The sequence below is a fragment of the Danio aesculapii genome, chromosome 3 (genome assembly GCF_903798145.1).
Source record: "Danio aesculapii chromosome 3, fDanAes4.1, whole genome shotgun sequence".
NCBI lineage: Eukaryota > Metazoa > Chordata > Actinopteri > Cypriniformes > Danionidae > Danio > Danio aesculapii.
The window spans coordinates 53,106,865-53,132,424 of record NC_079437.1 but is presented as its reverse complement, the minus strand read 5'-3'; the positions used below and the strand labels follow the sequence as shown (position 1 = coordinate 53,132,424).

At 36.7% G+C, this 25,560-nt stretch overlaps 1 protein-coding gene across 1 annotated transcript in view; it reads left to right on the top strand.

Moving 5' to 3' along the window:
* Nucleotides 1-25,560, top strand: part of baiap3 (BAI1 associated protein 3) — a 123,093-nt gene that overhangs the window by 2,931 nt on the left and 94,602 nt on the right. The window contains exon 2 of the mRNA XM_056454231.1: nt 23,492-23,653. Coding sequence (XP_056310206.1) covers nt 23,505-23,653 — 149 coding nt within the window. The 5' untranslated portion in view covers nt 23,492-23,504. The remainder of the gene's footprint in view (nt 1-23,491; nt 23,654-25,560) is intronic.

Sequence of the window (25,560 nt, the reverse complement as noted above, 5' to 3'; positions counted from 1 at the left end):
CTAATTCAGGGGGATAAGAATTCTGACTTCAACTGTATCAATATGTGGCTCTTTTTGGATTCTCAGAAGCTGCAGAAATTAAAAATGTAAAACAGGAAATATGTTGGGACCATTGTTTTTATTTACATCCCTCGAAATGGTCTATATACTAAATGAATATCCAGTAGGACCAGTTCAAAAGAATGGATTTTAATGGAAACCAGTTGCATTCCAATTAATGTGTAGAGAAATTCAGTTTCTTTTAGCAAACAAATAGTATTTTTGTGTATTGCAGCTTGCACAAATTGTCTCCATTTTTTAAATCATAATTTAATTATTATTACCTGGAAAAAACAGCATGTTTTGTGTTAATATGTAATTGTGGAGAAAGTTGACGTTTAAAGTTTTTATTTTATTTTATTTTTTTTATACTTTATCCTATTTCTGGGTAATTTGTCTTGGACATCCATGACATGGCAAGAACACACTACAACACAATAAATTACATGAAAAATAAATAAATAAATAAATAAATAAATACAATAAAAATACACATGGTAGGTAAGACAGCACCCTACCTTATATTTAATTTATGTCAAACTAAGTAAATATCCTTCGGAACAATAACCGAAACATTTATGTCGAAATATCAACCATTTATAATATGGATTAAGATATTTACAGTATGATTTATAAAAATTCTTATCATTAATTGTTCTCTCTGTCTACAAATTAACAATTCAGATTTAACAGAGTCAGATAAAATCCAGTCATACATGTTTTGAATGAGATGAGGGTCATTAATGATGACAGAATCAAGCTTTTGGGGTGACATAAATCTCTGTAGCAGGGAGAATTTGTAGAATGTGGACAGACATAACAAAGTAAAAAAAAAAAGACAAACCAGTTTTAAAAAGTAAGCGACATAAAGTTAAGGTTTAGGTTGACTGTAACTTTAAATAATATAAATGCGTGCAGAATGGTGGCTCAGTGGTAAGCACTATCGCCTCACAACAAGAAGGTCAATGGTTCCAGTCGCAGCTGGACCAGTTGGCATTTCAGTTTGAAGTTTGCATGTTCTCCCGGTGTTGGCGTGGGATTCATCTGGGTGCTCCGGTTTCCCCCACAGTCCAAATACATGGCTATAAGTGAATTGGATTAACTAAACTGGTCGTAGTGTGAGAGTGTGTGAATGTGAGAATGTATGGTTGTCTCCCAATGCTGGGTTGCAGCTGGAAGCTCATCTGCTCCGTAAAACATGTGCTGGTATACTTCTCTACTTGTGGCGACCCTTGATATATATGGGAATAAGCTGAAGGAAAATGAATAATATGAATGGAAAGCAACCTGCCTATAAATAGATGCATATGTAATAGACAAATGCACACTAGGGGTGATTGGATATGTTTTAGACAGTGTAAATATGCTTTCCGTTCATGTAAATGAAATCTGATTTCGTGTCAGTGTCATTTGAACTTTGCAGCACACACACAGTGCACTGCACTCTGAAAAAAAATTGTTAAAAAAGGGGGATTTAACAGTGGTGCCATTGAAGAACCATTTAGTTTTTTTAATAACCCCTAATTATGGTGTCAAAAGCAATTTGAATCTTTTCATTTTCCCTTTTTTCCTCTATGAAGAACATTTTGTGGAATGAAAATTTCCCATAGATGTCAATGGTTCTTCGTGGAACTGTCAATGCCAATAAAGATCCTTTATTCTTAGGGGGTGTGCACAACAGCACAAAGTGGATCATCTGCTTGAGTTTGTGAAAACATAACACATACCTCACCCATAGACTAATAAAATGTGCACAAAACATCTGGATACCTTCTAATGTGGTGGCTTTACACTAGTCCATTTTCATTTTAACACTCATAAGTTTAAGTTACACCTAGAATCCACATTGGTGCACATGTAAACATAGTCATTGTCACCCATTCTTCCCCATTGGGATTCTACACTACCTGACAAAAGTCTTGTCGCTTATCCAAGTTTTAGAAACAGCAAATAATAACTTGACTTCTAGTTGATCATTTGGTATCAGACGTGGCTTATATGAAAGGCAAAGGCCTCTAGATTACACTTATTTTACCAAAATAAAACATTATCATGCCTTGATTTTTAATTATTTAATTAGGACAGTAAGGTCTGACTTTGTTTAGACAAAAGTCTTGTCACCTAACAGAAATAATGTCAGAATAGAATATAAAGTCATGGTGCAGTGGAAAAAGAATTAATATTGTGCATGACTCCCATGAGCTTGAAGAACTGCATCTATACATCTCTGCAAATAACTTGTTAATAAAGTCATCTGGAGGCAAAGAAAGCATTCAAGCAGGACTCCCAAAGTTCATCAAAATTTTTTGGATTCATCTTCAATGCCTCCTACTTCATCTTACCCCAGACATGCTCAATAATGTTCATATCTGGTGACTGGGCTGGCCAATCCTAGAGCACCTTGTTCGTCTTTGCTTCCAGGAACTTTGATGTGGAGGCTGAAGTATAAGAAGGAGCACTATCCTGCTGAAGAATCTGCCCTCTCATGTGGTTTATAATGTAATGGGCAGCACAAATGTCTTGATACCTCAGGCTGTTGATCTTTCCATCCACTCTACCGATCTCTCGCATGCCCCATATTGAATTTTACCATTAGTACCATACTGTATTTGTGACGATTGGGATGCAGTTCAACAGATGATTCATCTGAAAAATCGACCTTCTGCCACTTTTCCAAATGATCAACGAGAAGTCGAGTTATTATTTGTTGCTCTTACAGCTGGGATTGACGACAAGACTTTTGTCAGGTAGTGTATTATGAGGTTAGATCATCCATTAATTGAGCATTATGATGAGCTGCTATAAAGATGTGATGATTTATTAAATATACAGTAGGCTATAAGTGAATTAGCTGTAAAATAACGGCATAGCATGCAATTGCAGAGACACAGCTTGATGATTTCATCTCTGTCCTCACTATGCATCCACATATGATGCATGACCATTCATGCTCACTAAGCATGTGCATATCTTGTCGGGATCTGTACTTGTTGCCTACCAGTTGTGTTATGATCATAAGCAAGGAGCTGGATGAATCTTTGAAGATATGGTCCAGAAGACCAATCAGAAAGCAATTAATGAAATGCCACACCTCTTTTTCCAAAAGCCTGTGTTTCAGACTGTTCACTCTGAAACCCAACCATTTTCCAAATGAAATGGGATTTTTGGCATTTTGAAAATGCTCGGAGATGGTGGAGAATATGACAATTTCCTATTGCAAGGATTTACTCATAGTAAGATGGTTGCATGGCATGTGCAGACACCACATATTTACATGCATCTTTCAATATGGTGATTAGTTGCTAAAATTGGTGGTTATGTTTATTCATTTTAAAATTTTCACAAGTATAATTGTTTACTATTTTAATATACTCACATCAAATGCGAAATACATTTCCTTGCATTGTTATTCAGCATTGTTATGAACATTACAGTAATACAGAAACTGTGCTGGACTATATTTGCAACATGCATGGATGAATTTACACTGCAGAAATTGCGCATTGAGTTGCATTGACAGTTTAGTGATTTATAAAAGGAAGAAAAACTACAGAATGATGCAACAGAGTTCATTTTTTTAATTGTGTGAACAACACACAGCATCTGTGTACATCTGAGCTCATGCTCACTTTGGCCAGAGCTGTAATAATCCGATTACATTGTTTAAAACAGGAATAAGCCAGATAATGTAATCAATGTTGTTATGATTATAAGCTTAATTTGAACAAAGTATCTTGGTTACACGAAGTGAAGTTTAATTAGTATATTGACAAAATCCCATTAATATCACATTATGAGGGTGCATGTAAACATAGTTATTCAGACTCAAAGTGTGTTGGAAATGTGCTTTCTAACTATGTTGTCGCTACAGAAAAAAAACTTGCTTCGATATTAATAGCTTGGAAATTATATTTTTGAAATCATACCATATTCAAATTTTGACATCAGAGGGCAAGCAAAACATAAAACAATGCTTAGGGGTGTAACAGGACATCTATATTAATAGATAGATGCAGTGGGGAAAATAAGTATTGAACAAGTCATGTTTTTTCCCTGGAATAATATTTCTAAAGGAGCTGTTGATATGGATTGAAGCAGATTTTGGTAGAAAACCCAAACATTACAAACATAAAAATAAAACAAAACAAAAAGAAATCTGGAAAATTTGTTGTGTGTAATAACAATGGAATGACACAAGGAGAAAGTACTGAACTACTGAAATGTAGCTACTGTACTGGCAGCTTAAAGAAACCTCTTATATGGAGAATGAAGTCACATGAATTGCTCAGGTGTGAGTTTTTCACAGACTTCAACAAGGTGTAAAAATCTTGATGGTTCTGTGGGTCTCGTCTATCTAATCTGATCTTTAATTTGTATTTTATATTGGATTCAGGTCAGGGGGTTGGATGGGCCATTCTACAGCTTGATTTATTTTTCTGAAAGCATTTGAGAGTTTCCTTGGCTGTGTTTTGGATCATTATGTTGCTGAAATGTCCACCCTGGTTTCTTCTTCATCAACCTGGTAGTGTAGATGTTGGACTAAAGCACCTAATATTAATTTAAAATGATGAAGGGCAAAGAGTTGCTGAATAACTACTAAGAGATTTCAGCTGCTGTCTGGGCTTTCACTGTCTTTCTACATCTTCCTTTCTTCATGTGTTCAATATTTTTTTACATAAGTTAATTTGTAAACTAATTAGATTTGTTTTCTTTTCATATATGGATTTCTTTGATGGTTACCAACATCCAGGGAAAATTTCAATGGCACCTTTAGAAATATGTTCTCTGAGAAAAATGGTGATGTGTTCAATACTTATTTTCCCTATCGTCATTTGATTATGTGCATAAACATAGATATCTCCTGATTTCTTAAAAGACACACTTTTATTCATTCTCCACATCATGTACAGCTAGGTATTTCCGCTAAAGTTCACATTCAGGTATTCTCATTTACTCATCACATCATCTGCATTTTTCCTCATCGCAATGCAACAAAACAGCAGTTACAGCCAATTTAAGACACATTTGAAAGGATAGTTCACCCTAAAACGAAAATTTACTCACTGTTTACTTATCCTCAAGTGATTCCAAACCTTTATGAGTTTCTTTCTTCTGTTGAACACTAAAAAGATATTATGAAAACAAATACAGTTGTAGTCTACAGTACAACCATGGAAGCCCTTTTCACCTATTATTTAGATTTCTATATTATTAAAAAGCTTTTTTGTGGATGATATAGAATGTGGAATTCTCACAGCGTTCAATTTAAAGTTCACATTTAATATATATTAATATTAATATAATGATTTGGTTGCATTTTTGAGTCCTAGTTCTGTAAATTAGGCACATAATATCCCACTGAATCAAACTAAATCAAAATTGTACCATACATTTTAATATTTTTTGCAGTACAACTAATATCATATCACTGGCTAAGATGTTTAAATATCATACCTTGTGCCATATCTACTGTACTGGTATTTTTTTTACCTCACAGTTCTAGTGACCCTTCATGGCCTGGCACTGTCTATCAACCTAATGGTGTGCCACACATGTCAAACCTGTCCACTTGTGCTCATCCTAGGTTGAGTATATAGTATTTTGAAAGCTACACGCACTGAGCTATGCACGATAAGGAACGACATGCAGAAAATTAAGTATACCAGGGTTAAGAGACAATTAGGCATCCTCTGAGAATGAGAGAAATGAAATAAATATATACAGTAGTCAACATTTGAAGTGGATCTAAACCTTTTGTCAAAGTTGTCCTAAAATACAACAACAGACATTCTTATTTAATATATTTTTGATCCACTTCAAATGTTGACTACTGTATAATAAAAACAAAGTTCAGTTGCAGCCATTTTTTCTAAAGATATGTGAATGCGCGAATAACCAATTATGGCACCTTGGAAAAAAATACAAACAACACACAAATAAAGATAAAAATAGAAGGATACAAATAAATGAAATATATTTGCTCAAATGGGTAAATATGTATCTCTTTTGAATAGTAAATGTAATGTAGTGTGTATTTATATAGCATATAAATACTATATCGTGTATGGCCATACACCCAAAGCACTTCACAATCATGAGGGAAGGGGGTTTCTCCCCACCACCATCAGTGTGCAGCGTCCATTTGGCTGATAAATGAAATGCTTGATAATTTTCCAAACATTTGGATGTATAATTTGCCCAACATTTCAGTTCTTCGTAATTTTGAATGCTTAAAAAAATGACATAGTTGCCCTGACATCAACGTCAAACTGTACTGAAATCCTAAAATTTACATCAAATCTCCATTGCAGAGCACTATTCTGTTGCTGCCTGTAGACAGATACATACAGGACTCACATTGCTTTTGTCTGATTTATGTTGATGACTAGTTTGCAGCAGTAAATTGATGATCACACTGCATATGCCAAGCTTTTCCATTGTGCTGACTTGCTAGATGACTGCATGTTGTTAAAATGTTGTCAAGAACTGTCTCCTTTGTGGGTGAGAAAAACGACCTCATAATTGGCACACCTAGTCAGCGATCAGTCGTGTAGTGTGCAAACCAACATGACAGGAGACAAGTGTCTGAAGACATTTTTAGTCATGTAGTGTGCAAGTGCTCGGCTTATGTGAAGAGTTTTAAAAATAATTTGATGACAAGGATGATGAGTTTAGAGGGAATCTGCCTACATAAGTCTCGTCATTAACTTACCCATCAGTTTCCATCCACCTGTTTTTATGTGCATTTTGAGTATGCGCATAAAAAAAAACGGTTGATGGAAACGCCAAGATGTGCATACATTTTGAAAATGCGCATAAAAACATATGCACATAACTGAGTCGGATAAACTTTTTATTCGATAAGAAAAGATGCGCATAAACTGCGATGGAAACACCTTCACAGAACAAATTCCAGTATGTGCATTACAAATGTATGTGACTCTGTGACTGCGGGATTTTTTTTTCAGTCCCCCTACCTGCCGATAGATACAGGTACTGCTGAACAGCTGACTATTTAAATACCTGACACTAAAGCTGCGTTAGTGGAATGCGCGTAGGTGGTCATTTTAAGTACTTGGATAACAGAATAAATGCTATACAGCTAATTTTTTTTACAACCTACAAGTGCAACATATTCCAAAAGATCAGGGCCTATTGGCAATACATCAGGGGCTTAAGTGACGACCAGGCTTAGGTGACCATCAGGAAGTGACGATTTTGTTCTCTTTGACTCATTGAATGGAAACACAGCTTTATTTGCACGTCTTTTATGTGATATTCCAGGTTTGCGCATAACGTTAATTAGTTTATTTGGATGGAGACCTAGCTATTAACTCAACTTTTTTATATTCTGAACAATGTTGAAAACTTGTAGCCTTTAGTTATGTTTCTATTCAAATATAGAAATTAGATTTATGTGCAAAACTACAATATCCAACACAATCTCATGGCAATTCGTAACTTTTTGGTTTAGTAGCTAATTCGTATGAATTCATATGATCTCATTAGTACAATTAAGTACGATTTTCTCATCCCCCAATGATGGTTGGGTTTAGGGGTGGGGTTGGGCCTCCTTTTGTATGTGCATCTTAGTGTGTGTGTGTGAATGTGAGAGTGTATGGGTATTTCCCAATACTTGGTTGCGGCCAGTGCATAATTTGTAAATGACTAATTTCCGGAACAAAACCAGAAAATAAAAGTAACCATGATCGACGTTCGCCACACAATTTTAGTTTTCCTGGAACATGACGTTACCAAGCAGTTAAAGCGTGGAAAAAAGCATGAAATTTTTGGACGTTCTTTAATTATTTGTGCTAAAAAAAAAATATTAAATCACTTACTCTGTCTAATCTAAGAAAAACCCACAGTGACCTCTTCCATCATGTTTTCTGGCTGACTTGAGATCGCCTTGCTTCTGTCTCCCACTATCCTGATCCAGGGGCACAGCACTTCTCGACATCTCTTTTGATCAGGCTCATCATCATATTTAGTCGTGGTTTTATAAAATTTAAATATGCTTGACTGCCTCTTTGGCATTTTGAAAGAACAAATATTATTTAGGTAGGCCAATATGCCATTATTTATTTTTGCTGCTCACTGCTTGCGAAATAATAATCACCGACCAATGAGAGTGATTGTAAACATAAGAAAGCTGATTACTCAATAATATTGTTGTGGCCAATAGTTAAACATTACTTAAAAATAAGGTACTAAGCTGAAGGAAATGAGAAACATGCGCATCTTAAAATTATATTCCGCATTTTTTATGAAATATATTTAAAAATGTACGTAAAATTGTTAAATGGAAACTAGTAGCATACAGTAGTGTGTCTTTCTTACTATCAATATCAATTAGCAAATTGTGTAATTTTTCAAAATATCTTCTTCAGAAAATATAGTTTGGAACTACTTGAGGGTGAGAAAATTAACAAATTGTAATTTTTTGGTGAACTACCCCTTCAAAACAGCTCTCGGATTTAGAACAAGACTGTTTTTTTCACTAGCTGTCATTGTTCATCGTCTAGTTACAAAACTGTGTCACTGGATGTCGATCTCATTCGTTCCATCATACAAACGTCTGTAAACATCTCGAGTGCAGCTTGAGCAGGCACAGAACTATAGCTATTCTAATTTAGTTTCATTTCAGAGAGACCAATAAGGCTCAGAGTCGGATCGATCCCAATTGCGAAATGTCTGCGTGGTATTATGCCCGACGTTCACGTTGATCAACACCGCAGATTGGCTCTTTGAGAATGGCCTATTGGGGAATAAGCTGGCATAGATCCCCTGATGGCCCATACACCTTTATCACAGCCTGGAGGATTATTGGTCTTATCGGCTCCTAGATCGTAATGATATGAGTCCTGGTTCCTCTTCTGTGCTACCTGCCCTGTATTAGAGTTTCCTAACCTTTTTTTTAATATTAGGACCCCCAGAGTCCATCAGAAGGTTGTAGTATTAAGTACAAATTCATTCCCATCTAATCAAAAATATGACTCCTTTTATATCGATGTCATTTAAAATTCAAGTGTTTCATTGGCTGCATGAAAGTACAATGAACAAAAGTCATTTCATATTCATAACAAGCCTATTAAATGAAGCCTAGTTTCATATTTTAAATAACTTTTCTGAAAGTTCAATGTCAAAATATCAGTGCTTTTCCATTATCATTTGGATTGTAATATAGGCTACTGAAGATATACACTCACCGGCCACTTTATTAGGTACACCTGTCCAACTGCTGGTTAACGCAAATTTCACATGGCAGCAACTCAAGGCATTTAGGCATGTAGATATCGTCAAGACAATCTGCTGCAGTTCCAACCGAGCATCAGAATTGTGTAGAAAGGTGATTTAAGTGACTTTGAACGTGGCATGCTTGACAAAACTGCAGCAACTGCGTGATGCGATCATGTCAATATGGACCAAAATCTCTGAGGAATATTTCCAGTACCTTGTTGAAGCTATGCCACAAAGATTTAAGGCAGTTATGAAGTCAAAAGGAGGTCCAACCCAGTACTAGTAAGGTGTACCTAATAAAGTGGCCGGTGAGAGAGTTTTATGTAAAAATTTATAAATATCACGTTTATACATTATTATTCATACTTTTTCAAAAAATAAGTGATCATGCTAAATGTTATTATAATGGCCATATATTTAAAAGGCATAGATTTGGCTCTGTCCACATGTATTGTAGGAATATTGCATATTACTTAACTGTATATTCACATATAACTGTATACTCACTTTTATTGTTTGTTAATTCGTTGTCATTGTTTGTCCATGTTGTTGATAATTATAGGACCAATAAAAACAAACCTAAGGCTATTTTGCTACCTTGTTAAATTACAGTATAATGCATTAACTAGCTAGCTTCAATATGCATGGAGTTCCGTTAGCTAGTTTATATGTAATATTGAATGTAGCTAGATTATAATATGATCACGTCTCTCTCAGTTCTTGTTTTATTATTTGCCTATTTATGTACACAGCTATGTTTACTGTGGTCTCTTAGTTATTATAATAATCTTAATAATAATTAAATAATGAAAAATTAAATTCCTTAGCAATGCAAAATAGTAGTTTGTTATAACCAATTTGCACTGTAGAGGGGCTCTTTAGTCCTTTTTTTGACAAATTTACACTTATAAAATAAAATAAAATAAAAGTGCATTACAAAATATGTGTGACTATGGCAGATTTAAGGCAGTGGCCACCAAACTTGTTCCAGGAGGGTTCCATTCTGCAGAGTTTAACTCCAACCCTAAGCAAACACACCTGAACAAACTAATCGAGGTGTTAAACCGCAGTGACACTGCACTTTTCGCCCCATTGAATACTACATGCAAATATGGCAGACCTGGAAATGCACTCGTTTCGCAAGTTTCGCAATTCGCTGTGTTGCAAAGTTCAAGCTCTGTGAACTCTGGCCTGCGGAATCGCATCACGTGATTGCGCAAGACTAATAGAGGGTGAAAAATATGACCTCTGTAATGAAATTTTAAATATAGAACAATCGTTGGCTTTTTTCATTTTGTTTAAATCCCGCCCCTTTTCCGAGCCCCGTACGACAGAATTTTGCATGCTCTTATTCTGTTATGACTGTGGTCTTATTAGGTATACTCAAAGCTTCTAGGCAGGTGTGTTGACAACCGCCCACAAGGACCGATATTGGTGATTCCTGATTTAGGATTAAAGGACACAATGCACTTTTCCCCCCACCATTAATTTCGATTCATAACGGATGTGATGAATGGAATGTGGCAGACCGAACACGGAAACTCATGCATGAGGTTTCGCATGTTGCTGTATTCCAAAGTTCAAGCTGAACAAGGTGAACTCTGACCTGTAAAGTCGCATCATGTGATTGTGTGTGACCAATAGAAGATGCAAAACATGACATCTTTGTACAGAAATTGTAACTATGAACCAATTGCTCACTTTATCAACGTCCAATCAATGTTTGATCTTGATCTAAAAATGCCTGACAATATTATTTAGTTAAATACACTGCACTGTATAAGATTTTTGTGGTAGCTTGGTAAATCATAGTAAAAATGTATAAGTATATAAACATAATTTTGACATCTGACATCTACATCAAAAATCGATTACAAGATGGATTTTTGACGTGTTTTTTTGACGCCAATTTTAGATGTCAATTTGATGTCTTTTTGACATCAAGGCACTTTACATGCATTGTAGGGATACTAAATCCAGGGTAAATTTGTAGCTTGTAACTTAAGGCTGTTTTATACATCTACATCAAGCGATCACCGTGACCCACGGCACCTGTCTTGCGTGTAGTCATGCATTTATACTTCTGCGTGGTGTTTGTGTTGCTTTGCTATAACACTTCTGTAACGCTAGCTGGCAGTAGGTTTTTATGTTCCTCTGTGTTGAGTTTCTTCATGGGTGTTTTGTTTTTTTATGAACGCTACAAGTGGCTTAAACTTGCTCATTCAGAGACAGGAACCAATGGACGCGCAACAACTTTAATCATAAGTAGTTGGTTTAAATTCAAAACAATACTTCAATCACTCTATTGGGCTCATGGCTTTTAGCACTGCCCACGCTCATCACCACTACATGCCGACCAATCACGGAGCTTGCAATGCGCGTCGTTGCTACGTGTAGTTACATTTTTTGAGAGGTGTGCGTCAGCGTTGGCGTCATCCATGGCGAGGGCTATTCGACCAAGTGCAGGTTGCGTGGAAGCATATGTGTGCGCTTGACGCAGAAGTATAAATCAGCCATCAAGTTTTCCAATATTTTTTTCTTATAATATAAAACTTTTTTTGTGTCATTATTTTGGTGGTCAAACAGGCATCAATGTGTGTGTCAAATCGACGTCATGGTTTTGACATCAAATCGATTTGTGTTTTAAATATCGTTTATTACTTGTCTTTTGATGTTGTTTTGACATCAAAGTGCCTACTGGGTAATGTACCAAAAAAATAACTATATACTATACTAATAAAAATAGAATTTTTAAATATGTATTACAATTTTAGCATTTTGCAGGGCAAAGAGGAGTTTGAGCTCAGGTAAATCTCGAAAACCCCCAACCCCCTTCCTGCTGCTTAAGGATTGCTAAGGTGGTGTGTTGCTGGTGGAATTTGAATATGGTGCTGATTTGGTTTAGTCAATTTACTTATGTCTCATGTTTTTGGACTGTGGGAGGAAACCGGAGGACCCGTGGAAAACCCACGCAAGTACGGGGAGAACATGAGCTCCACACGGAAATGCTGTCCGGCCGGGTAGAAACCCGAGCCAGAAGCATTCTTGCTGTGAGGCCACAGTGCTAGCCACTGGGCCACCATGCTGCCCTATAGAGGAAAAGAGGAGGAGAGGGGGTGGAAGGGGGGATTCTTCAAGGTAAGATGCTTGGTTATTTATACTGAAGAATCGTTTGATTGGTGATTCGTACATTGGCTTGACTCAGGGCCAGATGTGTCAATCATAAGCACGTGATCCTCTCGAAATTAGTTTATAAATAAACTTATAAATAAACACAATGTGATTTGTAAATAATTTTTACATAGATTTCTGTTGTACAAAAGCATCCATGTAGTCCCCTATTCACTGAAGACAAGCATGAAAAGCAGGAAAAAATGTGGGTATGATGTGATTGGATTACACTGTTCTAGACGGGTTAAAATATTAACTATATGTGTCTATAATTTCATTACCGGAGTGAAAAAAACGGCACCCTTACCGGCAACCTTTTACCCCACCATTCAGAGCTTCATAATGAGAAAGACACTTGACATTTCTCCAATTTATGAATACTGGAGACAGTTATGGGCCGTCTCTCAGTGCTTATCCAGAAAGACTTCATTGTGAGAGAAGAGAGCGGTGATTGCGTCAATGACACTCACAGGGGCTGTCGTTGCAAATTATTATGAAAACAGTTTTGCTGTTGCATTAGTGGACTGACAGCAATGGAATAAACAGGAAATGCTTATAGAAGGTCTACATTAGACATATTGGACATGAACATTATTGATATTGTGGGCACTTCAAAATAATGTAAAAAGTTCTTTATTATTTATACTTAAGAGTGCTTTTTAAGAGTGTTTCAGATTGTTGTGTTGTTAGTGGTCACAGCACTAATATTTGAAGACTCAGTAGATTTAAATTAACATTTTTACATGTAAATGTGGTCTACGACATTGAAAATTCTCTGACTATTTACACGATTTTTGTTTATTATCTGTACATGAAGGTTCCATTTGTCAAAATCACTTAAAGTCAATGTAATGACAGCTACTAAAGCATTTATTAATCTTAGGTGATGTTAATTAATTAGTTAAGACCTAAGGGGTCGATCACACCAAACGCACTTTTTGTGCGTGGAGAGAAATGATTTACTAACGGCCGAGAGTGTTTTATGTGCTGCTTATGTGCCTGGTGCACCTCGTGTTTTAACCGCCTGCTGCGCCTTGTGTTTTTGTCGTTGAGCCTGCAGTTGAAAAAAAAAGTCAACTCTGAGCGAAAAAAGTGCGATACGTCAGTTGCGTCTTTTTTATTCTCCTATCAAATGAAAGAGGAGGTGGGGTTTGTGTTGAGGTGACTGCAGTGTTTGTGTTGTCAAGACAACTACAGGGACTTTTGAAGATGGAGGAGAGACTTGAGGTTGCTGTTTTGAGTCATCCGGAGCTGTATGACTTCACAAATCTTCAATATCACAATATTATTAACAGTTTGGTGCATCTCAAGTTTTCAGAATGGAAAAGCACGTTTGGTGTGATCGGGCCTTTATAATGCATAAAAATCAAAAGTCGTAATGGTTTAATTAAATAGAGTTATTAACTAATAATATTCAGTCGTATTAAAACCAACTTTAACATATTTCTATAATGTGGCTATTCCTCACTGTTGATTTTAAAGCTTTAACATAGAGACTTTATTTTAAAGTGTTGCCTATTGTACTTAATAATCCATTTGGAATTTAATTTAACTAATTTGCCTTTGTCTTAGTCTCAGAGGTCGCCACAGTGGAATAAACCACCAACTATTTCAGCATATGTGTTATGCAGTGGATGCCCTTCTAGCCACAACCCAGCACTGGGAAACACTCTCACATTCTCACACACACACACATACACAACCACCAATTTAGTTCATCCAATTCACTTATATCGCATGTCTTTGGACTGTAGGGAAAACCAGAGCACCCACGCGAACACAGGGAGAACATGCAAACTCCACATAGAAATGCCAACTGGCCCAGCCGGAACTCAAACCGGTGACTGTCTTGCTGTGAGGTGATGGTGCTAACTGCTAAGCCACCATCCTGCCCCATTTGCAATTTAATTTGTTTAAAACATTAATTTACTCTATCAGGTATAACAACTACAAATACTTTGTGTATTGCTTTATTGTACTGTATATACATGTGCAAAGTAAGGCCAGCAGTTTTAATAGTTTCCTTACAATATTGTATACCATGATAAAAGACAATCTGATACTTTCATAAGCCTAGCCTACATTGAAAATCACTCAAAAAGAAATTTAGTTAATATCAAATGATGCCTAAATCACACAAGACAGTCTATTTAGCAACATACGGCTTAGTGAAGGCTCACATCTGACATAAATACTGACCCGGAAAACCTCATTGTACTCAGAAAGGTCTTCTTCCCTGGATGGCATATCTTGTCAGAAAGAATTTGAGACAAAAATAAATGAAGGTTGAGGAATAGGCTCTGGTGAGGCTTGCGTGTCAGACCAGTGAAGGCATTATGCAGCAGCCCTGCCTCATTTCGCTTGACAAAGATCAGAAGGTTAACTCATCTCTATGAATGATAATGAAAATCCATATGACAAAGCAGTCATTCAACCTTTGTATATGAATGAGAGTGGAAATCTATGTAAAAGACTGTTATGAAATCGATAACGCAATTTGGTAGCAATTGGCAAAATTGAAATCCATAAATCTGCAGCAAATGGGAGAAGAATATCCACAGTGTTGCTTATCTGCGCTCTTAAAGGTCCCCTGAAGTGTGAAATGTGCATTTTCTGATCAATGTGATGCAGTTTTAACTGAAAGATGACGACAGGGCGGTGCATAGAATAGCTCCTCCCCCTTTAAAAACAGCTCTTAGCATTTCATTTTGATAACAGATCTTTTTGTGAGAGTGGCTGAGCTTAAGCACTGGCATCATGTAGGGGGTGGGACAAATCAGATACTAAAGAGCATTTGATTAGTCAGAGGATTTGATAAGAAATTAAAGTATGAGGTACAGGTAAAGGTAAAAAAAAAATAAAATTTATAAATAATTTAAATAAAAGTGATTTAAATGAAACCGCAAGCTCTGGATGTGTATATACTCTAAATGCATATTTTGTGGAGCTCACTTGCTTATACAGTGCTCCAAATCTCTCTTTTAAATTAATATTTTTAATAGGAAGCTATACAATATTATATTTGTGCATATACATTAGATTAGTCAGTACTGAAGCCAAATCTGAGCTTATCTCACAAAATAACTTACGAAAACGGTCCAAAAACTAGTACATCCAAATTTATATGTTATAAAAAAATATTAAATACAAATTTAGAAAGAGGAAAAATCAAGAGAAGCAAAAAAATTGAAAACTTTTGTTGAAATTTTGTAGGTTGTAATTTTTTTGCAATATTTTTCTTGTTGCAATATTTTAATTGTATTATCTGTTAATAATCTAAATATGTTTGGTGAATAAAATATATATATATATATATTCTCTATTTAAATAAATCGGTTTTGTTTAAATGCACCAAAATACATTGCCTTTATTCACTGAAAAATGGATAAATATATTCATTTTCAAATGGGGTGTACTCAATTATGCTGAGCACTGTATATATATCCTTAAAACTACAGTCAAAAATTACATTTGCTATTTGTTCAAACTACATATTTAAATTGAGCTGAAACAACTCAATTCTTGTTTTTTTTGGGGGGGGGGACTTCATTGTTTTATGTTCAATCCACTTAAATTTGCAAAAAACTAATAAGTTAACTTAATTCCTTCATTTGTTCCAACACAAATCGATATTGTGGAACCCTGTGTGTTTTTTTTTTTACAGTGTAACATAATGATACTAAAGTTTTTCACACACTGAATTCAAAAATTTTGTCCATAATTTTTGCACGTTAAAAAATATGCCAAAAAATATTCAAATCGGGTTAGATTTTGCATTTGTAAAAGCATTTGAAAGGTGTTTTAACAGTATAGAGCCACTGTAAAAGGCAAAAAAACAGAATGTCATCACTGCATCAGCACAGATCTTTGACAAACACAGTGCATAAATTAATATGAAAAAAAATCAGCATAGGCTCATTCTGAAAATGTAGCCCTATATACGTTTCTGGAGAACGCGAATTATATAGTCAGAAGTACGTATAGCTGCATTTCGTCTTTAAAATGAACGCTACAGGGCAGTATGATGCTGTTCCTTTTCACACTAGCAGCTGAATGCTTACCTCAAAATGGATGGCTTTCCTGCAGTTACCAGTTTGTTCAGTGGCTCGCAGCGTAAATTGGTGGGCTTGAGATGCAGAGTGGAGTTGACCGATAACAGTTCCAGAAAGTGGGTAAGACAAAAACAAAAGCCAAAGCATGAAAATAAACAAGTAAATGGCAGGGTGAGAGGTAGCATTTAGAAAAAACAAAACACCAGCAAAGAAACTCTACACAGAGGAACATTAAAACCTCCCCTTCAGCTAGCGTTTCGGAAGTGTTATTGCAAAGCAACACAACAGTGACTTCGGCACGCACAAGTATAAATGCATGGCAATGCGCAAGGCATGCGCCATGGGTCATGCCGATCACTCGACGCAGAAGTATAAACAAGGCTTCATCGGTTGGTTGGTCAGTCAGTCAGTGACAGCGGCCTCTGATGCATTTACGCAAGAACAGCAAGCGCAAAATAGAAATTTAAGATCTCAGGAAGCTTACACAGCAGCCTATGGTGGATTTCCGAAAACAAAAACTGCAAAAAAAAAAAAAGAACGTACTTCCTGGGATGTATTTGGTGCTCTCCAAAAATGTATATATGGCTATGTTTTCAGAATGAGCCTGGGTTGAAAAAAATACCAACTACAAAAAAAAACATACAAAAATTTCGGGCTTAACACCTTAACACTTTTGGTTTTGCGTGAACTTTAACTTGTACATTTATATTTTATAAATAGAAGGTATTGTTGAACAATATTGCCAGCTTAACCCAACCCCCCCCAAAAAAAAAGGTGAAATAGGCAAAACAAGGACATGTTTTGTGCAGCTTTGTTGAATTCCGTGTACCTGCATTGGCGGCTCATCTTGCTCAACTGTTACCATAGAGACCCTCCATCCCCAGTGGAGAAGCCTTTGAATGCCAGGCTTACCATCTCTCCATTGAGCAGTGGTGTCATTCACGTGGCCCGAGAGCTTTTGAGAGGGACAGCGGCTCAGCGGGGACGACCTGGTGAGAAGAAGCCGATGTTCCCGCTCTCGGCTATGGCAACGCTCCCTTGGCAGCTGTTGTCTTGCGTTTGGTAGCGTGTCAGTTCTCGCCTTTCATGGGAGCAGATGACTGAGACGGAGTGACATTCAATTCAGATGGCGGAGTGCGTAATTGAAATGAGTTCACCTGGGAAGCAGCTGCTCGGTGGCCTGGTGCTAATTGCCACCGGTAAGAGCTGAGAATTCAGGTGAATGCGCTGTGGTGCCGTTCGATGCACATTGTGTTCAATTCCAGCACGGCGACTGGTGGAATTTGCCATCAAGACTGGTGCTGGGGTTCATATATAAGCTACTTTGCTTTCGGCATTTGTTACTTCACACCTTCATTCATTCATTTTCCTTCGGCTTAGTCCCTGATTTATCAGCGGTCGCCAGAGCGGAATGAACCCCCTACTTCACACCTGATAGGATAAAAGAGGCTGAATTGCAAACACATGCTCTCCTCTTGTCCTACAAGTTTAGCCAAGCTGAAAGTAAGCAGATCCACATTAGCAAGTCAACATTAGTTGCTAAAATTCAGAGTTTCTTGATTTCAGTTGACTTGAGTACGTTTTTTTAGCCTTATATAATTAATCTACAGCCATTTTTCCACTATCGAGCAGTTCTGTGGGTACAGATTCCACCAATTGGGTTTTAAAGATATCTAATAGATGTCTAAGCATGGCTAAAACAGGGATAAATTTGGCCTGTCAGTGAGAATCTAATTGACATAGTCTAAAACTGAGTAGTCATCAAACAGAGAGATTAGTCAGATTTCACGTGTAGTCATTTATTCCTGTCTATTTTTGGACTATCGCAAGATGTCATCTATTAGATATTTACTGAAAGCCCAACAGTCTATTAGACTTCTTATACATGCTCGCTGTATTTACCTTGTTACTATAAATACTGTGCAGCAAAGCATTCACACAGTACATTGCATACATTGTTTAGCATTTATACTGTACATAAGTGAACAGACATGAAGTATGAATACAGTAAGCTGCTGTCACATGACCAGGTTTGTTTTTGAATCAATTGTTAAATACACGCAGATATTATGTCTTAATACCACAAAAATCCAGAATCTTTTGGACACGAAGACAACACTTCTTACCCCCTCTGACATCAGACAAAATACTAGTCTGACTTGACTGGGAAAACAAATGTCTACAGCGTGGCTCTCAAACTGGATTCCTGGAGAGCCGCAGCTCTGCACAGTTTTGCTCCAACTAGGGCTGGACGATATGGGCAAAAATTCATATGCCGGTATTTTTATGAGGCATAACGTTAGGCCTATACGATATATATCCGATACTTTCCAATGGTTACTTGAGAGTTAAAGCCTTTATTAAAACTTTATTAAACAATTTTTGAGCTAAATATAATTTAAACACAGGGGTTTCCCTCCCTGTTTACAAATAAAAAGTTGCACAAAATCTTTGATAAATAAAATACAGTACAGGTGGTTTTTCTCCTGCTTAAAACTGTTGCACAACATTTCAAATTACAAAAAAATCTTTGATAAATAAATACAGTACAGTTTTTTTCCTGCTTAACACTATAGACAGCACTACTGTTCTGTTGTGCTAATGACAAAGTAAACAGAACCATAGAAAACAGCTAAAATGTCAGCGCAATAAAGGAGCACACTTAAATAGTAACACAACAAAAAGTATTGTAGGATAGAAAAAAAAAACACATTGATTGTAAATATGAAACACAGTATTTTATGTCACAATTCCAGTGTTGTTATAAGTAATCCTGTATACCACAGTTGTGTAATTTATAAACAACAATTAAATCAGCTGTATATGTGTTTAGTTACACATTTACATATATATATATATATATATATATATATATATATATATATATATATATATATATATATATATATATATATATATATATATATATTTATATTGTATATATATATTGTGCACAATTATTAAACAGCGCACATATCCAATATATCTAAAGATCAGTCTTTCACTCCATGTAAAAAATCCTACACTTTTTCTTTTATTTTGTTTTGACAAAACTTGTTTTACTAAATATTGAAGGAGATGAAAAAAATAGACTATATATATGAGAAGTAATTAAATAGTTTCAGAGTACTGTGATGAAATGCTGGTTAAGCATATGAATGTAAACAGTCTTTATAACAGACCAGAACACAGAGCTAAATGTGTTATAAAGCAAATGTAAAGAAGAGACCGTCGTGTAATAAATACTGAACTTTATAATCTGTGAATATGAGGTTGCTTCACTTTCGAAATGCGGTATATATTCGCCCCATTTTGGCATTTTTAACTCTTTTGAACACATTCAGGTGCCGCTTGTCAATTTGACAAGGCTTCTAGGTTCGTTCTTGCTGTCAATTGCGAAAGAAATGATCGACAAAAGGTTTCTGATAAACCGCTGTGACAGCTGCAGCCGCTGTGTGACGTGCATGCACGCGAGGGGGAGTCAGATTTCGATACAACACAAGTGTCATGAGCAAATGGGTCTCCACTGACAATTGGTCCACCTAGGATCCTATTGGTTCAATGGAGTTGTAATAGGTAAAGTTTTGCCTGATTAATAAATAAATAAATAAATAAATAAATAATATATATATATATATATATATATATATATATATATATATATATATATATATATATATATATATATATATAAGCAGTGAAATACGGGTCCCCCCTGATAATACGCATCGTGTTGGGGAATCATATCGATATATCCCCAGAACTTAATATACCACCCAGCCCTAGCTGCAACGATGATCAAACACAGCTGATCTAGTTAATGAAGGTGTTCAGCACTCTTTTGAACACCTTGATTAGTTGAATCATCTGTTTGGTATGATTTACAGAAAAATAAAAGTTCAGCTAGCAAAAGTGTAGCAAACAACTTAGACTATAGTATTGCATTCCAGACCCAGTCGCATGTGGGAATTACAGGAGTGAAATGTTGCACTTCCAACCTCAATGTGTTCCAGTCAATTGCTTGTCATAGTCCTATTTTTTTTTACCATGTGAGATGTGATTATTTCAAAACATTTCATGTTAAAGTGCCAATTATGGCTAAAACAAAAATAACATATAAAAGTCTAGCAGTCCTTTTAAAACAACTGATGGAAAAAAGGACATTATATATTGCACTTTAAAACAAAAAAGTTCCCACTCATTTATTATCCCACTCAGATATTATTTATATATATATATATATATATATATATATATATATATATATATATATATATATATATATATATATATATATATATATATATATATATATTTATTTATTTATTTTTTATTTTTTTCATGCAACTCTCACTAAAGCAGAACTAACCACCATCTATGAAGTGATTGATGGAGGCTGTGATTGAGATGATATTTATTTATTTAACTTGTAGTGGCATTCAAAAGTTTATTTCCAAGTAGGAAGTAGGAAAAAATAAATAAATTTGAGTTGTTTGGAATGCAGGATAAGACAAGCATGTCCGGTTTTGTTTGCGAAGGGCCAATTGTCCTTCAAAGTTCAGATCAACTTTGTTCAGATCAAAAAGTTCTCATTTAAAAATATGAAGAAGCTAATCAAGGTCTTGTGGACAACTAGGAACATGTATGCAGGAGTTTTGGGGCAAGCTATTCGCCTTTATGTAAGGTGGTCTTCCAGGTATTAGACGTAAAAAATGGCGTACAATGTTCTGCTAAACTTGGCCAGCGTTAACACAGTTTGCTTCATCTTATTTATAAGAACAATGAGTTTCGAAACACCTTAATTCAGATTTTGCTTGGGAAGATTCAAGAAATTCCAGCTAAAGTGTAGCAAACAACTAAGACTATAACAATGCGTTGCAGACCCAGTTGGCATGTGAGAATTACAGCAGTGAAATGTCCCACTTCCAACCTCAATGCGTTCCAGTCAATCACATATCACAGTCATATTTTTGCCGTGTGAGATACCATGATTTCAGAACATTTTATGTTAATGTGCCAATTATGGCTAAAACAAAAATACCATAAAAGGCTAGCAGTCCTTTGAGTACAGCTGACGGGACAAATGACATTATAAATTGCAATTTAAAGCTAAAAAGTTCCCACTTATTTTGTGCCGTAAACATACTTGAAAGTTATTATTTATATATTTATTTCATAATCTAGCTCCATGCATCTCTCACTAAAGCAGAACAAGCCACCATCTGTGAAGTGATTGATGGATGTTGGTGATTGAAGGGATGTTGGGAATGTGACTTCTAGACTTTATTTCCAAGAAGGAAGTAGAAAAATTAACTTAAATCTGAGTTGTCTGGAATGCAGGATAAGACAAGCGTGTCCAGTTCTGTTCCTGAAGGGCCAATTGTCCTTCAAAGTTCAGATCAATCATTAATTAAACATATGAAGAAGCTAATCAAGGACTTGTAGACTACTAGAAACATGTATGCAGGAGTTTTGGGGCAAGCTAATCACCTTTTTGGAAAGTGGTCTTCCAGGAATTAGATGTAAAAACTGGCGTAAGATGTTCAGCTAAATTTGGCCAGCGTTAATTTACAGTTTGCTGCATCTTATTCACAAGAACACTGTGTTTTGAAATATCTTAATTCAGATTTTCTTGGTCACATTCAAGAGTTGAAATCAAGCTGAACTGCAATATCCGGCTCCAGAAATATGTAAAAATATTGACCTGAGGTGGTGAAGCAGATTGGTCATTACACCACTGGTGTGCATTATTTTCCAATAAGTCAATGGACTGGACTCAGTTATTCTATTTATACTATGCATACCACACCAAAGATGTTTAGATGTTGTATTTCAAGATATTTGTCATGTTTTTTCTCCTGTGTGTGGGACTAGCATCTTATGTCTCATTCAAAGCCTTCTGTTTTGTTTTCATTTCATTCTTGACAGTAAAATGAAATCATTTAGTGTAGTGAGATGGATCTGTAATGTGATTAAGACCTGGCTCGAACAACTTTAGATGGAACAACTGTTTATCTAAAAACAATTGCACACTTTAAATGTTCACCAGCCAATCAGAATCAAGCATTCAACACCCTCTTGGCATAACTGGCCTACCGTGATTTCTTCACAGAATTGAAATGTCAGTAAAAACACACCCCAATATCCTCACAGTCCTATGCAGCATGGCAAAGTAACATACCAGTTACATGCTAGATCTCCAAGCAAACATAGAGTCATATCCGTATGTCTTTGATGCACAGAAAACAACTGGGCTTCAGAACTCCTCCTCACAACATTTAGAGATTTGACAAAGGCGGACTGTCATGAGATGAAAGAACTGTTAGTAAGTCTGCATGTGACATCAATCAAAATTATTCCCCACTACTCATTGTGTCAGTCTTGTACACTCTTTTCCCCCTCTCTTCTTTCTTTCCCTTGTATAGAGCTGTTGCTTATTTTATTTTGTGGCTCACCAGTGACTCACTCTCAGTCCGTACTCAGAAGTGGCAGTTATTCTCGGTTCTCAGACTACTTGGGTTAAAAGAGCCTAGAGTTTAAACCTGTGGTTCTGGTCATAACAATTTTGAGGGGCTCAGCCAAAGCATCTACACCACATCTGAGCTCTCGGGTGAAAAACTCATCGCCGTCTTGACATGGAGAGTAATTGCAGGCTTTGCTTCTCACACTAATGCCTACTCACTGTGGCTGAAGACAAATGTGCCTGACACGTACGTCAATTAACACTGGACAGCCGCAGCGAGCGCCCTATGCAGAGTGTGTTTATAACTGGATTACGAGAGGGAGGGATGATGCCTGTAATTACTCATTGTGCCCGTTGCAAGCACAACCAATGGTCAGCCCGAGAGGTGGACTCAGGGTTAATTGTTTCCTCCGTTCTACCTTTCAGAGATGAGCTCTCTAATAATGGCCCCCATGCGTCCCCTCGTTCTTTCACCTTTCCACCTCTCCTGCGGTGTAGCTGATGCAGTGTGTGGTATTTTCCGCAGATAGTGAACGAGCATGTCGACGCTGCTGGATCTGAAGAGCAGTGTGCTGAGGCAGGTGCAGAGGAGCCAGTCCCTCAGGACCCGGAGGGAGCCACCGGCCAGCACCAGCGCTGGAGGGAGTCCCCCGACACTCGCTCGCCGCTCCGGCACCATCGTACATAGGTGAGTCTGAGCACAAAATGAAGACTCTCATCACAACCTAAGGCCATGTCAAAATGTACACAGGTATTTTTATAAACTGAGATTTCCCCCCTTTTATATTAAAAAAATCTTCGTTCACATGAAAACGCAAAACTGCACTGTGATGCATGTTAGAGGCTTGTGAAACCAACAGGAGGAGATAATTACATTTTTATGCTAAGTTCACATTAAACGGGGAATTAAGTTAAGTTTTACAAACTAATTTTGGGAGGACATGTGATATGGTTGATCGTGGCTGGCCTCTTATGCATAATCGGCAGTAATCCAATCAGATCGATCCAAGCCTACAATAAATAGACCAATTTCACCCTACTTGCCTTATCTTCGTTTTGAAAGAATCCACCCTTCCCACCCTATCTCCTCTTTTCCTCCTTTTACCAGGGGAAGCTCTCGACACCTACCTGATCTCGAACCCCCTATTATGCTTATTGACCAGGTGGGAGCCTTGGGCTCATTTATCTCCAATCTCAGGGTTCTCTCCAGGAACAGCATGCCAAACCTGCTAATAGGGTCAAGCAATATCAAAGTGTGAACTCTTGAAATATTTTTGCATTTCAGTGGGGCGAATGATGCAGAATACATGATGTGTATGCCACAAACGTGTGGACCCCAGCCATTTAGGCCAATCAGAAAAAAAAAAAAAGCTTGCATTCTGAGTTATGAGGCAAAAACTCCAGTCTAAAACTATCGTCCACACAAACACACTGTACTCAGAGTTTTGAAAGATTCTGAACCCAGAGTTTTGGTTTGTCACCTGTTGCTCATTTTTGTGTGGACAAACAGTGAAACTGTGTAGAAAAAACAACCAAAGGCCATGTACACAGGTATTTTTATAAACTGAGATTTCCTTTCTTTCCGTCCACAAAATCTCTGTCCACATTAAAACACAAAAATGAACTGTGATGCATGTTAGGGGCACACGAAACCAACAGGAGGAAATAATGACATTTTTATGCTAAGTTCACACCAAATGGGGAATTAAGTGAAGTTTTACAAACTAATTTTGACAGGAGCACGTGATATGATTGACCGCTGGTCTCTCATCAGTAATCTGCAATAATCCAATCAGATCATTCCAAGCCTACAATAAATAGACCGATTTCACCCTACTTGCCTTATATTCATTTTGGATGAATCCCCCATTAAACATTAAACGGGGAATTAAGTTAAGTTTTACAAACTAATTTTGGGAGGACATGTGATATGGTTGATCGTGGCTGGCCTCTTATCCATAATCGGCAGTAATCCAATCAGATCGATCCAAGCCTACAATAAATAGACCAATTTCACCCTACTTGCCTTATCTTCGTTTTGAAAGAATCCACCCCATCTCCTCTTTTTCCTCCTTTTACCAGGGGAAGCTCTCGACACCTACCTGATCTTGAACCCCCTATTATGCTTATTGACCAGGTGGGAGCCTTGGGCTCATTTATCTCCAATCTCAGGGTTCTCTCCAGGAACAGCATGCCAAACCTGCTAATAGGGTCAAGCAATATCAAAGTGTGAACTCTTGAAATATTTTTGCATTCCTGTGGGGCGAATGATGCAGAATACGCGATGCGTATGCCACAAACGTGTGGAACCCAGCCATTTAGGCCAATCAGAAATGAGAAAAAAGCTTGCATTCTGACGTTATGATGCAAAAACTCCAGTCTTATCATCCACACAAACACATTGTACCCAGAGTTTTGAAAAATTCTGAACCCAGAGTTTCGGTTTCAGTCACCTGTCACTTGTTTTTGTGTGGACAAACAGTGAAACCGTGTAGAAAAAAACAACCAAAGGCCATGTCCACATGTACACAGGTATTTTTATAAACTGAGATTTCCTTCCTTTCATTTAAAAAAAAAAATCTCCGTCCACATTAA